The sequence below is a fragment of the Gorilla gorilla genome, chromosome 20 (assembly GCF_029281585.2).
Source record: "Gorilla gorilla gorilla isolate KB3781 chromosome 20, NHGRI_mGorGor1-v2.1_pri, whole genome shotgun sequence".
NCBI lineage: Eukaryota > Metazoa > Chordata > Mammalia > Primates > Hominidae > Gorilla > Gorilla gorilla.
In genome coordinates, this window is record NC_073244.2 from 10,180,511 (window position 1) to 10,196,831 (window position 16,321).

At 50.3% G+C, this 16,321-nt stretch overlaps 2 protein-coding genes across 6 annotated transcripts in view; one reads left to right on the forward strand and one right to left on the reverse strand.

The window, feature by feature from the left end:
- The window catches only part of SH3GL1 (SH3 domain containing GRB2 like 1, endophilin A2), a 40,610-nt gene extending 34,488 nt beyond the window's left edge, over positions 1-6,122 (reverse strand). The window contains exon 1 of the mRNA XM_004059772.5: positions 5,915-6,122. Coding sequence (XP_004059820.1) covers positions 5,915-5,959 — 45 coding nt within the window. The 5' untranslated portion in view covers positions 5,960-6,122. The remainder of the gene's footprint in view (positions 1-5,914) is intronic.
- A 2,018-nt stretch (positions 6,123-8,140) lies between these two features.
- Positions 8,141-16,321, forward strand: part of CHAF1A (chromatin assembly factor 1 subunit A) — a 41,401-nt gene continuing 33,220 nt past the window's right edge. For 3 of the 5 annotated variants that reach the window (XM_031004263.3, XM_031004260.3, XM_055371313.2), the window contains exons 1-3: positions 8,142-8,346; positions 11,422-11,472; positions 14,410-15,266. In XM_031004263.3, coding sequence (XP_030860123.2) covers positions 8,295-8,346; positions 11,422-11,472; positions 14,410-15,266 — 960 coding nt within the window. In that variant the 5' untranslated portion in view covers positions 8,142-8,294. Of the gene's footprint in view, positions 8,347-11,421; positions 11,473-14,409; positions 15,267-16,321 lie in introns of all 5 variants that reach the window. The other 2 variants (XM_063701970.1, XM_055371311.2) reach the window with 2 other exon arrangements.

A 16,321-nucleotide genomic window follows, 5' to 3' on the forward strand; every position in this document is an offset into this window, starting at 1 on the left:
ACCAGGGAGATGGGACTATGACGGACGGCTTTTTACCGCCTTCTTCCAGATGATTCAACTTTCCCCAGCTCAGGCCCTCAACCAGTCTATGGCCAGTTCATGACAAGAAGTAAAAACTCAAAAACTGCCCACTCAAGCCCAAACCAATTTTGAACAAGTTCCCAAAAGGTTTCGCAGGGAAATGAACTAGCCTGGAACCCACTAAGGTTCTTACCATTATCAACAATGAGAGATCAGAAACTCAGAACCAACAACACAGCCTCGCCTGCTAGAAAGTAAGTTTATCTTTTCCAGCACTCTCTCCCACATCCTCCCGGCCTCTGTTGATCAATTTAGAAAGGACACCGTAAGAACCCTTGGAAGTCTAGAGCCTAGTTTAAAGCAGGGTTTCTTAAGCTCGACTCTACTGACGTAGGGCTGGAGAATTCTTCCTTTGCAGCGGGGGGAAGCTGTCCTATGCATTGTAAGATGCTTGGCAACCATCCCTGGCCCCTATCCCCTCGATGCCATGAGCATTCTCCCAAAGTTGCGATAACAACTGTCTCCGACATTGCCAATCGGAGGAGTGAGGAAGGGGTCTGCGCCATACCCGGCTGACAGCGCTGATGGTAGCGTGCCCCTCCTTAAGGAGCCCCGATGCCTGTGGCTTTCAACTATTAAATCAAGTTCCAGCAAAGAACTGGAAACCTTTAAGCTGTGTATGGAACCATTGTGTGTAGCACTGGAAACTGTCCCTTTTCTAAGTCACTGTAAATGGTGTTTTTATTGGTGACAGGGTCTGGCTCTGTCTCCCAGGCTGGAGTGCAGTGCTACAATCAGGGCTCCCTGCAGACTTGACCTCCTCAGGTGCAAGCGATAAAGATTCCTCGTGATCAGCTGGAAGGTATTTTTGAATTAAAGGTTCACACTGAAGAACCTAAGTGGATAGTGGCATTTGAGGCCAGCAGTGAAAGTGTTTCCTCTAAAATAGTTCCCTACACAGCGGCAGACATGGTTATTCTGAGAGTCATATATGTTCTGTGTTTCTCTGTGAACCCTGTTTCAGTCTTTGTTTCTGTCATCATATGTACGGGAAATTCCACACAGACTACATCACACAAAACTGACATTGTCAATTACCAGGAAATACAGGTGCTCACCTTTTGAAGGCTTATTAATACATATGGTTGCCACAATACGTATATATGATAAACAGTGTATGTATACATACAAGTTGTTTAGGCCAGGCACAGTGGCTCACACCTGTAATCCCAGCACATTGGGAGGCTGAGGCGGGCAGATCATGAGGTCAGGAGTTCAACACTAGCCTGACCAACATGGTGAAACCCTGTCTCTACTAAAAATACAAAAAAAATTAGCTGGGCGTGGTGGCGCACCTGTAATCCCAGCTACTCAGGAGGCTGAGGCAGGAGAATCGCTTGAACCCGGGAGGCGGAGGTTGGTCACAGTGAGCCAAGATTGCGCCACTGCACTCCAGCCTGGGTGACAGAGCGAGACTCTGTCTCAAAAAAAATATATATATATATACAGTTGTCACAATATGTATATGATAAACGGTGTACATATACACATAAAATGTTTATGGTGGATCTAGCTCCCCCCTAAAAAAGAAGCCCAGATACTGAAAGACACTCAAATTTTCCTCAAGACTTGAGGGTGGGCTCGACCTTAAGGTCTGGATGCTGAGTTTTATGTAAATATCTACCTGTGGGGCGGGGTGCCATGGCTCACGCCTGTAATCTCAGCACTTTGGGAGACTGAGGCAGGTAGATCACCTGAGGTCAAGAGTTCGAGACCAGCCTGGCCAACATGGTGAAACCCCGTCTCTACTAAAAATACAAAAAAATTAGCGGGGCATGGTGGTGGGTGCCTGTAATCCCAGCTACTCGGGAGGCTGAGGCAGGAGAATTGCTTGAACAGAGGAGGCGGAGGTTGCAGTGAGCCGAGATTGTGCCATTGTACTCCAGCCTGGGCAACAAGAGAGAAGCTCCGTCTCAAAAACAAACAAACAAACAAAAACAAACTACACATGTGGCTATCTGTGTTTAGCAAACTAGGAAAATCTTTGTTTTATTTTATATTTTACTTTTTTTTTTGAGACGAAGTCTCGCTCTCATCCACCAGGCTGGAGTGCCTCCCAAACTGCTGGGATTAAAGGCGTGAGCCACCACACCTGGCCGAACTAGGAAAATCGTAAGAATGGCTCAGCGGGGATTTTTTTGTTCCTTTGTTTTGGTATAATTATCCTCATTTTTTTTCCAAATCTTCAAGCAGGGTTTCTCAAATTTTGGTACTATTGACATTTGGGGCCAGGTAATTCTTGGGGGCAGTGGGGAGATGCTGCCCTGGGCACCGGAGGATGTCCAGCAATATCCTCTACCTACTAGTAGCCAGCAGCACCGCACCAAGCTGTGACAACCAAAAAGGTCCCAGACATTGTCAATGTCCCCTGGAGGACAGAACTGGCCCGGTTTTACAGGAAGATAAATGTCCCCTAATCGTTTTGTGTAAAAGGGGGAATGTTTTTACCCTCAGACCGGATAAGCAAGACCAGCTGAGACCTACTGGTATAAAGCATACTGCCTGCTCACATGGTGAGGACTCAATAAATGTTCGTATCACTACGTAACGAGAGATCCCGAGAGATGTCACTTTCCAACAGGCACAGCAGAGGGTGAAAGAGTTGTTATTAGACTAAAAACAAAAAAAGAGACACAAATAGTCGGATACGTCCAGATAACAGCTGAGATGTCAGAGGGAACCATGGCAATGATCACAGAAGAGCATGGAACGCAGCCAGGGTGACTTCTAAGAGCACGACTCAGGACAGAATTGACCAGGAGGCCAAGACGACAGCCCCGAGGGTGGGCTGTGGCCATTGTGCTTTGGGACTAGGCCTCGGGATGTGGAAATAGGCAATCCTAAGCCCAGCTAACACCACACTGTCCTTTCCAGGCTTCAAGGCGCCATTCACAGATCTGAACGCAGGTCATCCTGCTTCCCTCGAGAGAGACAAAGTCCTGGTGGCCGGCACAAGAGGCCTGGTTCATTCCTCTAAAGAGGGTGTCAGCTCAGGACAATATGGGCACAGGCCCTGATCGCTGGGAGTGGGGGTGGTGGCTTCCAGAGACCTGTCTATAGCAGGGAACAAAGTGGCCCAGGAATTCCTCCAAGACCTCTGAGGACATCTTTCCTGCTAGGGAGCAGTACTCTATGGTGCTCTAACCAAGCAGGTGAAGGTCTGACGCCTGCTGGGCAAGGTCTAACCCAGGGCCAGGCCATCTGATTTCAAACTGCTGGGGCAAGGGGGTGGGACTGTTCTCAGTGACAACTCTAAAATTCGTCTGGATTAAATCTTTCTCCAGGGTTTAACCATCATCTGGGGTCTAGAGATAGACCCTAAGTATCTATATCCCTAGACAACCACTAGGGTTGTTACTTTTTTAATTTATTTTTTGAGACAGGGTCTCACTTTGTTGCCCAGGCTGAAGTGCAGTGGCGCGATCATAGTTCACTGCAGCCTTGAACTGCTGGGCTCAAGTCGTCCTCCTGCCTCAGCCTCCCAAGTAGCTGGACTGCAGGTGCACATCACCACACCTGGCTAACTTTTTCATATTTTGTAGAGATGGGATCTCCCTATATCGCCCAGGCTGGTCTTGAACTCCTGAACTCAAGGGAACCCCTGCCTCAGCCTTCAAAGTGCTGGGATTACAGGCATGAGCCACAGCACCTGGCAGGGTCCTTACTTTTTTCTTTCCAGGGGCAAAGGTACCTGCTGGGTGTTACTGGGGACTCGTTTCTCTTTGCTCCCACTGGGCATCTCCGAACTGTGGGCAGAGAACCCTGTTTGCCACCTTGGCCCAAGCATTTGCTAAGATCATTGCTCAATCCTCGGTGGACTCTATCTACACAAATTCCACACAACCTCACCCTGCAGTACACGGACCAATAGGATTCAACAATCTGAGGCTTGTCTTTTTTTTTTTTTCAAGACGGAGTCTCGCTCTGTCACCCAGGCTGGAGTGCAGTGGTGCAATCTCGGCTCACTGCAACCTCTGTCTGCCGGATTCAAGAGATTCTCCTGTCTCACCCTCCTTAGTAGCTGGGGTTACAGGCAAAAATACAAAATTTTTGTATTGTCAGTAGAGATGGGGTTTTGCCATGTTGCCCAGGCTGCTCTCAAACTCCTGGCTTCAAGTGATCCGCCCGCCTCGGCCTCCCAAACTGCTGGGATTCCAGGTGTGAGCCATCGCGCCCGGCCAAATTTGAGGCTTCTTGCATTCGAAATTGCAAAGTGAAAATTTTAAATGTGCCCAGTTTTCTGGAGAGTGGATCCACAGCTTTCACCAGATTCATGAGCAATGGGCCCTGGAGTTTTCAAAAAAAACCCTTTATCTGTCCATATCAAATGCACTTGGGCTGGGATGCAGCATTCTACTTCTGGGAATCCATCCTATAAAACTAATCCCACTGGTGAGCAAAGATATTCACTGGCTATTTATTGTAGTAATGGTAACAGAAAATTCCGGTAAACAATAGAGATATCTATCAACTGACAACTGGTTAAATAAATTATGGTATACGTCATGGAATGAAATACAATGTACCCATTAAAAAGAGCCAAGTAGGCCAGGCAGGTGGCTCACGTCGGTAATCCCAGCATGTTGGGAAGCCGAGGCAGGCGGATCACTTGAGGCCAGGAGTTCGAGACCACCCTGGGGCACATGGAGAAACCCTGTCTCTGCTAAAATTACAAAAAGTAGCCGGGCGTGGTGGCGCATGCCTGTAGTCCCAGCTACTGGGGAGGCTGAGGCAGGAGAATTGCTTGAACACAGGAGGCGGAGCTTGCAGTGAGCCGAGATTGCACCACTGCCCTCCAGCTGGGGCGACAGAGCATGACTCCGTCTCAAAAAAAAAAAAAAAAAAAAAAAAATCCAAGAAGTGTGGAGTATGGTCTAGTGCAGTAGTCCTGGGGGACAGGAAAGGAAGGGAGGAAGGAAAGAAGAGAAGGAAAGGAGGGAGAGAGGCAAGGAGGGAGGGAGGAAGAAAGGAAAGAAGAAAGGAAGGAACGAAGGGAGGAAAGGAGGACTGATTCTAAGGGGACACAGGGTGATGTCTCAAGATATTTTTGGTTGTCACGACTTGGGGGTGCTCCTGGCCCGGAGTGGGTGGAGGCCAGGGGCGCTGCTCAGCACCCCGCAGTGCCCAGGACGGCCCCACCACGGAGAACAATCCAGCCCCAGATGTCAACAGTGCCGACGGACGGGGAGAAATCCCGCTCCAGTGTGATCTCCAAGCAATGAAAAACACAGCACACAGGATTCTGTGGCATATGCTATCACAGTGTACGTGTTTTTAAAGGAAAGGCACACACGTATCTTAGGAAAGGGACATACGGAGTCGATGACAGGCGCTTGTCTCTGGGGAGAGGGGTTGGCTGCCCGAGGAGCAGAGAGGGGAAACTGACTTCTTCCTCTACCTTTTCAACTTTGTACCTTGCCCATCCAGAGGATTTTGAACGTAACTGCTCTAGACCCAACTTTTCCCTGGCTCTGGGTTATCTGGAAAGAGTCCTGTGTCGACAGCCTCGGGACTCCTCTCTTCCCCTTCTCTCCCCGCACCCCGCCTTTGCAGCAGAGAGAAGGAGGGGAAAGGTCCGCGTCCCTGGGCAGCCCAGGGTGCCTCTCCCCTCCTCCCAGGGGCTCTGTCCCCGCTTCTGGAGCCCGCATGGCGGGCAGGGCCTGGGCCACCTCGTCGCCCCCGTCCGTCCCTTGCTCTTCCCACCTGGCAGGGGACACGCGCCAACGTCCCCACCTCGGGCCCCCCGGCCCCCTCCCGGGCCAGGTCGGGCCTGGCTCCCTCATCCGGGCAGCCCGGGGCCCGGTACTCGGCTCCCGCCTGGGCCTGCGCTCACCTGGCTCGCCTTGTAGAACTGCTTCTTCAGCCCCGCCACCGACATGCTGCCGCCCCGACCGCGCCAGCGACAGGCTCCCGGGCGCCGCCGACCCTCTGCGCGCCTCAGCAGTCCCCGTCGGCGCCGCCTCCGCCACCCGCTTGCCAGCTCCGCGCCCGCCCCGGCGCCGCCTCAGCCGCTCGCGCGCCCGCGCGGCCAGGATATTACATGGCAACCGCACGCTTCCGGTGCCGGCCCTCGCGCGCGCCCCCGGCCCCGTCTGCGCACGCGCGCCCTCTGCCGGCTAGAGAGCGCACGTGCACATTGTCTACCGCGGGAGAGGCCGCCTCTGTCAGTGAGTTGAGCGGGGCGAGCCTAGAGGGGCCGTAGCAGTTGCAGCGCCCCCTGGAGTCCTGGAGGTGGCCCTAACGTCTTGGAAAAGGCGCTTAGTTTAAACCTGGCCAGGGAGGTTGGGAAGTAGAAGGGGCCCCTGCTTACGATTCTTCAGATTCCTGTTTACTCATCTTAGCTAAATCCAGTTCGTCTAAGTGTTCAGCTCCCTCCCATTTTTATTTATTTATTTATTTTTTTTTTGAGACGGAGTCTTGCTTTGTCTCCCAGGCTGGAGTGCAGTGGCGTGATCTCGGCTCACTGCAACCTCCGCCTCCCAGGTTCAAGCGATTCTCCTGCCTCAGCCTCACCAAGTAGCTGAGATTACAGGCGCGCACCACCATGCTAGGCTAATTTTTGTATTTTTAGTAGAGACAGGGTTTCGCCATGTTGGCCAGTCTGGTCTCGAACTCCTGACCTCAGGTGATCCAACCCCTCTCCCCCCCCAAATCTAGCCTCCCAAAGTACTGGTCTCACAGGTATGAGCCACCGTGCCCGGCCACCTCTCTTCCTCTCTCTCTCTGTCCTGTGTTCATCCATTCAGTTGCCCACGTGACACATCTAGACATCTAGGTCTGTCTTCATGCCTTGACCATACTTTCCACCAGTCCTCCCCTCCAATTCTTCCTTGGCATGGCAGCCAGAAAGATGCTTCTAGAATGCAATTCAGGGCCAGGGGCGGTGGCTCGCGCCTGTAATCCCAGCACTTTGGGAGGCCTAGGTGGGCGGATCACCAGGTCAGGAGATTGAGACCATCCTGGCTAACACGGTGAAACCCCGTCTCTACTAAAAAATAGAAAAAATTAGCCGGACGTGGTGGCGGGCGCCTGTGGTCCCAGCTACTAGGGACTCCGTCTCAAGAAAAAAGAAAGAAAGAAAGAAAGAAAGAAAGAAAGAAAGAAAGAAAGAAAACCTGTTTCTACACTCACAGGCTGACACTGAAGTTCTCTGTTTTGTGTGAGGCTTTTAATCTGCTTGATCTACACAGTTCAATCAAGTCTTTATACATTCACTCAAACATTTATTGACCTGGTAAATATGATCAGTTACTAACAGGTCCTGGGGTTCCAGTGAGGAATGAGTCCTACCCTCGCCAGAACTAATGACAAAAGGCAGAAATTAATTCATTAGTCAAATAACAAACTAATAAATAGACACAGCTGTAATTGCTTTAAGAAAAAGAACAGTGTTGCAGGCACTTGATATTGTCAGGGTTGGGGAAGAAAAGGCTTCCTGGGGTGACGATCTAAGATCTGAAAAGTATAAATTAGCCAGGAAAAGAGCTGCGAAAAGATTGTTCTAGGCAGAGAAAACAGCATGTGCCAATTTCCTGAGGATTAAACCAGAAACGATCCATTTCGTCCATTTCGTTCACTCATTCTACATGTTATTTACTGAATGTCAAATACTTCCGAAGCGCTCCCCAGACTTCGTTTTATTGTTCTTGTAGAAAGCAATTTATAATTTTAATTGCTGTTGCTATATTTAGCCGATGTCCCATTAGGATAAACTCAAAACTCCAGGTTCCTCATCTAAATCCCACTTTCAAGTTGTCATCTGCGCCCTGCGTAAAATGTTCTGGTGACGTAAGAGCCTGGGCCTCCCTCCTCTTAGGGACTATCCCACGCGATCAGCCAGTCGCAGCGCAGAGTAATGAGCTTGACACCTCCTTCCTCCAATCGCAGGGCAGCTCCTCCCAGCCAATGACAGGCCGCCGAGGGGAAGCCCGGTCCCTCGCGGATTTGTCAATGGGCGAGCCCTAGGAGGAATGGAAGTCACGGCTCTCGCGAGGATGCCCCCGGCGCCCCTCAATTCCCGAGGCGGGCCGTCACGTGACCCGGGCTCGCCCAATTGGCGCGCGGACTGCGGGGGTCGCCGCGGTTCCCGCCAAATACGAGCGCGGCGGCCGCGGCGGCAGCAGCGGCGCGGGCGGGAGGGCGAAGAGCAGCGGCCGCCTGAGGGGAGCCCGCGCCTCCGCCGCCTGGGAGGAGGTCGAGCTGCCGCTGGGGCGATGCTGGAGGAGCCGGAGTGCGGGGCGCCCGGCGTCAGGGGAGCCGCCACAGGTCGGTTCGGGCCCGCGCCGAGGGGAAGGGGGGGCGCGGCGCGCGGCCTGGAGGGGCCGAGGCGGCTATGGGAGGCGGACGGGCCTCCGGGCGCCGAGCCTGGTCCTGCGGGCCGGGCGTTCACCCCCTGGGGCCTTCTCATCCCCAGCGAGGGCCTGGCGTCCCCAAGGGCACCCTTCTTGACGTTATTGTTGTAGCCGCGACCATATTGTTTGTTTCTGGCGCTTTTGCGTCAGTTCGTCCCTCCAGGGCTCTCTGGGGCGGTGGGTCGGAGGGGCCGAGAGGGGAAACTGAGGCCCAGGGAAGCGAAAGGGCTTGCCCTGCAGGTTACTGGATGCGTTTGTGTCCCTTGACCATGTTGGACCTTGCAGCGGGTGGGGAAACTGAGGCCCAAGGTCGCACGGGCTCGGGGACCAGTACCGATGCCGCTGAGGGTCGGGGTAAGCCCGGGTAAGAAGAGGCCCAGATGGTAGAGATGGCCAGGAGGATGGGACTCCCGAGTTCTTGCTCCTTCCTGATACGCACCGTGACTTCCTCCTCCGTGTGCCTTGGAATGGGGTCTTCGGAGCCCACCACAGGCCTCCTGAAACGTGGGAGGGTGAACCAAGGAAGACCAGACTGTCCCTCTCCCTTGCTGGACTCTGCATTACGTAACGCTTTGGCAGCACTTGGCATTACGCTTTGGCACATAGTAGGTGCTCAGTAAATAACGTGAACGAATGAAGGGCTAGAATGGACGCCAGTCCAGTTTCTCAGCCTCAGCAGTGTTGATACTTGTTGCCGTCCTGGGCACGGCACTGCAGGGTGTTAAGCATCATCCCTGGCCTCTGCCTTTTGCAGGCCAGTAGCAGCCCCTCTCACCATGCCTTAGTAACAACCAGAAATACCATTGCCCTGTGTCCCCTATGGGGCAGATTCCCCCTTGGCTGAAAATCATGGCTGTAGTTCCTTCTAGCCTGTGGGATTTCACGGAGACATAAAATTAATTTAAAGTTGGTACTGTCGTGGAGCTGTGATGTTTTAAGTCAGGATGTTTAACTTTATTTATTTTGAGACTGAGTCTTGCTCTGTTGCCCAACCTCTGCCTCTCTGGTTCAAGCGATTCTTCTGCCTCAGCCTCCCAAGTAGCTGGGATTACAGGCCTGCACCACCATGCCTGGCTAATTTTTGTATTTTTTAGTAGAGACGGGGTTTCACCATGTTGGGCAGGCTGGTCTCGAACTCCTGACCTCAGGTAATCCACCTGCCTTGGCCTCCCAAAATGCTGGGATTACAGGCATGAGCCACCATGCCTGGCCAGGATATTTAACTTTAAAAAAAAAAATCGCTACTTGCTAGGACCATACTATCATGAAAGGAAAGTATATTTTAGTGCCAAATAAAAAATTAGGGTGTAATCGCAGAATAAAGAGCAGTTAATAACTTTATACACACATATGTGTTAATCGTGTGTATCTTTGGATCTCTGGATTGGGAGTGTCCCGTTTTGTATACAAGATTTTTTAATGAGAGGGGGTCCTGTTTTTAATGAGGTTGTTTGTGTTCCACTTGCACCAAAGCTAGTGACTCAAAGCCACACAAATAGATTTTTGTGATTGTCTCGAAAATAAAGTTAAGTGACTAAAAATCATATCCTTCAGCTAGGGGGTAGAAATCCATGGCTTTTGGTAAGTGGACACTTGAGAATGATACTGTCTTTATTTCTTTGAAGTGGCTAGAAAGGAAACATGAATTTTCTCAGTACCTTTTCTTATTCACTAAGCTTGGGGCGGTGGGTGAGGGGTGGTTTCATGTATGGACGATGGAGTTTTTTAGGAAGCCCCAGTCTGCTTTTAAAAAGTACTCACTTTTATGTAATGCTTACAAAACATACGTAGATTAACCAAAATAACTAAACTAGGTTTTTTCCAAGCCAGATTTCCTGGTAAGTGTGAGCTTCCTAAACTTACTCTGTTTAAGGTATTTATCTAAAGACTCGCTTCTATTTATGATCACTGCTGCATCTGCTTTGATATTATTAGATGGTTTCTTGAGATTTTTTTTGCAGGAAAATATTCTGTCTTATCTTCTCTTGACAGCATTTCAGCTCCTGCCTGGCAAGCTCAAAGTGCTTTAAATTGTGGTGCCTTCATGAATTCTCTTTAAAAAGAAAAGGATCCCTTTTCTGATTTTACAGATTTGGTGGTGGTATGGGGGCTTGGGTTGGAGGAAGATGTTTGGGGATCATGTGAATGAAATAGGTAATCTGATGTTTTCTCTCCTCCCTACTTTTACTCATTCCACTTTCATTTCATGAAACAGTTCCAGTTACTCTCTTAGTTGGCTTTCTGATTTATTCCAGACCCTAACCAGGTACCATAGGTGCAGCATGGAACAAGTCTTTCTGCTGTCATAGAGTTGGCATTTTGTTTCCAGAGAGATGTAATAAACACGAAAGTTTCAGATTAAATGCCACAAAGAAAATAAAACAAGACATGACAGTGTCTAGGGTAGGATTTCTCAACCTATTAACATTTTGAGGCCAAGCGCCGTGGCCAGCACTTTGGGAGATCACGAGGTCAGGAGTTCGAGACCATTCTGGCTAACATGGTGAAACCCCGTCTCTGCTAAAAATACAAAAATTAGCCGAGAGTGGTGGCATGCGCCTGTAGTCCCAGCTACTTGAGAGAGTGAGGCAGGAGAATCGCTTGAACCCAGGAGGCGGAGGTTGCAGTGAGCTGAGACTGTGCCATTGCACTCCAGCCTGGGCGACAGAGTGAGACTCTGTCTCAAAAAAAAAAAAAAAAATTTTTTTTTTTTTGGCCCATATAATTCTTCATTGTGGTGTGCTGTGCATTGCATTGTGGGACATGTAGCAGAATCCCTGGCCTCTACCCACTGGATGTGAATAGCATCCCTTCGAGCCCTCCCTGCATCATGACAACCAAAAACATCTCTAGACTGTGCCAAATGGCCCCCGAGTACATAGGGGTCAGAATTGCCTCCACCTTGTACATAATTGGCTCTACATATGTATTTGCTAACTTGATTATTTGCAGAATTTAACAATTTACCCTTTGACACTTTTATTTGCAGCCATGGATTGCAAAGATAGACCAGCTTTTCCAGTTAAGAAGTTAATACAAGGTAATTATTTGGAAATGGGTTAAAGAGTTGTTCATAGTTTATAGTCTTCCTTGTCTCTTGTTGGAGACCTCAGTGGAAGCCTGGAGCTAGAGGGGAGAGAAACAGTCCTTCTTCAGACCAGGAAGCTGGGAAAATGCTTTTCACACAGTAATGTCTCGTGGGGTTCCCACAAGTAAACCCCGAGGCCTCCACTTATGCACAATTGGCGTTTTGTAACTTGCAGCTGGGAGCTCTCCTGTATGTTGTAGGGAGCTTAGCAGCATCCCTGGCCTCTTCCCACTGGATGCCAGTAAGTGCATCCTCCAAGTCGTAACAACCAAAAATATCTCTATACATGGCTGATGTCCCCTGGGAGGTAGAACTGCCCCCGCAGAGAACCACTGTTGTCCTGGAAGATAAATGCTCCCAAATCCTTCTGCGTAAAACGGGGAGTGTGTTCACCCTTGGGCCAGATGGGCGGTTGGATTGTAATTTTTTTTTTTTTTTTGAGACGGAGTCTCACTCTGTTGCTCAGGCTGGAGTGCAGTGGTGCGATCTCTGCTCACTGCAACCTCCGCCTCCTGAGTTCAAGCAATTCTCCTCCTTCAGCCTCCCAAGTAGCTGGGATTACAGGCGTGTGCCACCACACCCAGCTAATTTTTCTATTTTTAGTAGAGATGGGGTTTTACCATGTTGGCCGGGATGGTCTCGATCTCCTGACCTTGTGATCCCCCTGCCTCGGCCTTTCAAAGTGCTGGGATTACAGGTGTGAGCCACCGCACCCGGCCCAGATTGTATTTTTAGAAACTACAGTTTTGGGTTTTTCAAACTTGGGCTGGGTGCAGTGTTGCATACCTGTAAAACCAGCTATTTGAGAGGCTGGGGTGGGAGGAGTGCTTGAGTCCAGGAGTTCAAGGCTGCAGTGAATTATAATGACACCACTGCTCTTCAGCCTGGATGACAGAGGAAGACTCTGTCTCTTGAAAAAAAGGGGGATGCCAGATGCTGGGCTCACACCTGTAATCCTAGCACTTTGGGAAGCTAAGGTGGGCGGATTGTCTGAGCTCAGGAGTTTGAGACCAGCCTGGCCAACATGGTGAAACCCCGTCTCTACTAAAATACAAAATAGCTGGGCATGGTGGGGGGCACCTGTAGTCCCAGCTACTCAGGAGGCCGAGGCAAGAGAATTGTTTGAACCCGGGAGGAAGAGGTTGCAGTGAGCCAAGGGTGCGCCACTGCACTCCAGCCTGGTGACAGAGCAAGACTCTGTCTCAAAACAAACAACTCCCCCCACCCAAAAAAAAAAAAAAAAACAGGTTTTTATTTGGTCTATTACATGATGAAATAGTTAATAAAAGATGCAATGGCATTGAAGTAAGTGAACATAGGTTCTTTGGGAAATTCACTCTCCAAAGTGTTTCTGTGTTCCTCCTAACCAGCCCGAAGCCTGGCAGACTCTGGGAGAACAGTTTGATTGATGAGAAAAGCCTAACAGAGCCTAGGGTGCTGAGGCCAGGAGAAAAAAAAAAAAAAAAAAACCCTGTCCACAAATGTGTCTGTGTATTTTCTACTTGAGAACCAGATGCAGTTATTATCAAATGAGATTTTCACCCATTATAAATAAATTTGGAATATGAACTGCATCTGAAATAAACAAATGTCTCTTGAAATTCTGGCGATGGCTCTGCTAAAAGGCTTGTCAGGATTTTGTTTTTTAAGTTAGGATGTTGAAGCGGGGCATGGTGACTGACATCTGTAATCCCAGCACCTTGGGAGGTGGAGGCGGGCAGATCACCTGAGGTCAGGAGTTTGAGACCAGCCTGGCCAACATGGCGAAACCTTGTCTCTACTAAAAATACAAAAATTAGCTGGGTGTAGTAGTGCATGCCTGTAATCCCAGCTACTTGAGAAGCTGAGGCAGGAGAATAGCTTGAACCCAGGAGGTGGAGGTTGCAGTGAGCTGAGATGGCGCCATTGCACTCCAACATGGGTGACGAGCAAAACTGTCTCCAAAAGAAAAAAAATAAATAAGTAAAATTAGGATGTTAGAAAAGGATAGAATGAAAAGATAGCACCCCCCCACCCCCTCTTTTTTTTGAGACAAGGTCTCTTTTACCCAGGATGCGGTGTAGTTGCACCACCATAGCTCACTGCAGCCTCTACCTCCTGGGCTCAAGCGATCCTCCTGCCTCAGCCTCCCGAAGTGCTGGGATTATAGATGTAAGTCAGTGTACCTGGCTTCAGATAGCCCCTGCCCCGTCTTTTTTTTTTTTTTTTTTTTTCTTTTGAGAGTTTCGCTCAGGTTGCCCAGGCTGGAGTGCAGTGGCGCAATCTCAGCTCACTGCAGGCTCCGCCCCCTGGGTTCACACCATTCTCCTGCCTCAGTCTCCCGAGTAGCTGGGAATGCAGGCGCCCGCCACCTCACCCGGCTAATTTTTTGTACTTTTAGTAGAGACGGGGTTTCACCGTGTTAGCCAGGATGGTCTCGATCTCCTGACCTTGTGATCCGCCTGCCTTGGCCTCCCGCATTCGGCCTTTTTTTTTTTTGAGAGGGAGTCTGTCTCTGTCGCCCAGGCTACAGTGCAGTGTTGGGATCTCGGCTCACTGCAACATCTGCCTCCCGGGTTCAAGCGATTCTCCTGCCTCAGCCTCCTCGGTAACTGGTATTACAGGCATGTGCCACCATGGTCTGGCTAATTTTTGTAGTTTTAGAAAAGACGGGGTTTCACCATTTTGGTCTGGCTGGTCTCAAACTCCTGATCTTGTGATCTGCTTGCCTCGGCCTCCCCAAAGTGCTGGGATTACAGGCGTGAGCCACCACACCCGGCCCAGATAGTCCCTTTTTAAACTTTAAAATTATCCCCCACCCCCATGTCCCAACAAGTCAGTAATTTTCAAGCTCATGAGTGGTTGTAACTTTAAACGTTCACTAGAGATGGCTTTCTGTCTTTGTTTCAGCCCGTCTGCCGTTTAAGCGCCTGAATCTTGTCCCAAAGGGGAAAGCCGATGACATGTCAGACGATCAGGGTACTTCTGTGCAAAGTAAAAGCCCCGATTTAGAGGCCTCTTTGGACACCTTGGAAAACAACTGCCATATGGGTTCTGACATAGACTTTAGACCGAAACTTGTCAACGGGAAGGGTCCCTTAGGTAACTTTTTAAGAAATAGAATCGAAACCAGTATTGGCCAGAGCACAGTCATCATTGATTTGACAGAGGACTCGAATGAGCAGCCAGACAGTCTTGTTGACCACAATAAACTAAATTCTGCAGCCTCTCCCTCCAGGGAGGCAGTAAATGGCCAGCGAGAAGACACTGGGGATCAGCAGGGGTTGTTGAAGGCCATTCAGAACAACAAGTTGGCATTTCCTGGAGAGACCCTTTCAGACATTCCTTGCAAAACAGAGGAGGAGGGTGTTGGCTGTGGAGGTGCAGGGAGGAGAGGCGACTCCCAGGAATGTTCGCCGCGGAGCTGCCCGGAGCTGACGAGTGGCCCGAGAATGTGCCCCAGAAAGGAGCAGGACAGCTGGAGTGAAGCTGGGGGCATCCTGTTCAAAGGGAAGGTGCCTGTGGTGGTCTTGCAGGACATCTTGGCTGTGAGACCACCGCAAATCAAGTCCCTTCCAGCCACACCCCAAGGCAAGAACATGACCCCTGAGAGCGAGGTGCTGGAATCTTGCCCCGAAGAAGACTCTGTACTCAGCCATTCGTCCCTGAGCTCTCCCTCTTCCACCAGCTCGCCCGAGGGGCCACCTGCTCCCCCAAAGCAGCACAGCAGTACCAGTCCCTTCCCCACCTCCACGCCCCTCCGCAGGGTGAGTATCTCCCATGGAGTCCCTGCACATCAGTGCTCACGGATCTCAGAGCGCTATCAGTCTCCACTGGGTCACCCAGGTGGTTTGTGGCAGAGTGAGCGGGGCCACGGGCTGGGTCCTGGGACTCGACATGGAGTTCTTCCTGGTATCAAAACTCACAGTGTTCAGTTCTGCATTCGTTGTGATGCTCCTGGGACTTAATTCATCAACAGTGTACCTGGTGTACTGTGTGAATAACACCCTGCTGTTTTGCCTTCGTTGTTCACATCTAATCAGTGATAGCTTAGCCGTTTTAGGGAATTAGGATCTCAGCTGGTGCTGTAACCCCTCACTTCAGATTCCAGGTCCAGCTTTCTCTGTGCCCTTCCTGTCCAAGCATAGAAATGTAGGGACGGGGCTGCAAAGGCACTGAGCACTGAAGTGGCAGTGAGATGGCAGGAAGCATGACTTGGGGAATTCTGTAGGGTCAGCACAGCCAGCCATCTTAAAAACCTTACCTGGGGCCAGGCACAGTGGCTCATGCCTGTCATCCCAGCACTTTGAGAGGCCGAGGTGGGAGGATCGCTTGAAGATCACTTCAAAACCAACCTGGGCAACATAGACACCATCTCTATGAAAAAAAATTATTTTTATTTTTATTTTTGACAGAGTCACTATCACCCAGGCTGGAGTTCAGTGGCGTGATCTCGGCTCACTGCAACCTCCACCTCCCAGGTTCAAGCGATTCTCCTGCCTCAGCATCCCTGATAGCTGGGATTACAGGTGCGCACCACCACACTTGGCTAATTTTTATATTTTTAGTAGAGACAGGGTTTCACTATTTTGGCCAGGCTGGTCTTGAATTTCTGACCTCAAGTGATCTGCCCGTCTTGGCCTCCCAAAGTGCTGGAATTATAGGCATGAGCCACTGCACCCAGCCCTGCAAAAAAATTTTTAAAAGTTATCCAGGCATGGTGGCACATGCCTGTAGTCCCAGCCACCTGGGAAACTGAGGCAGGAGGATCACTTGAGCTGAGGAGTTGGAGGCTGCAGCGAGCTATGATCAACACCGCCGC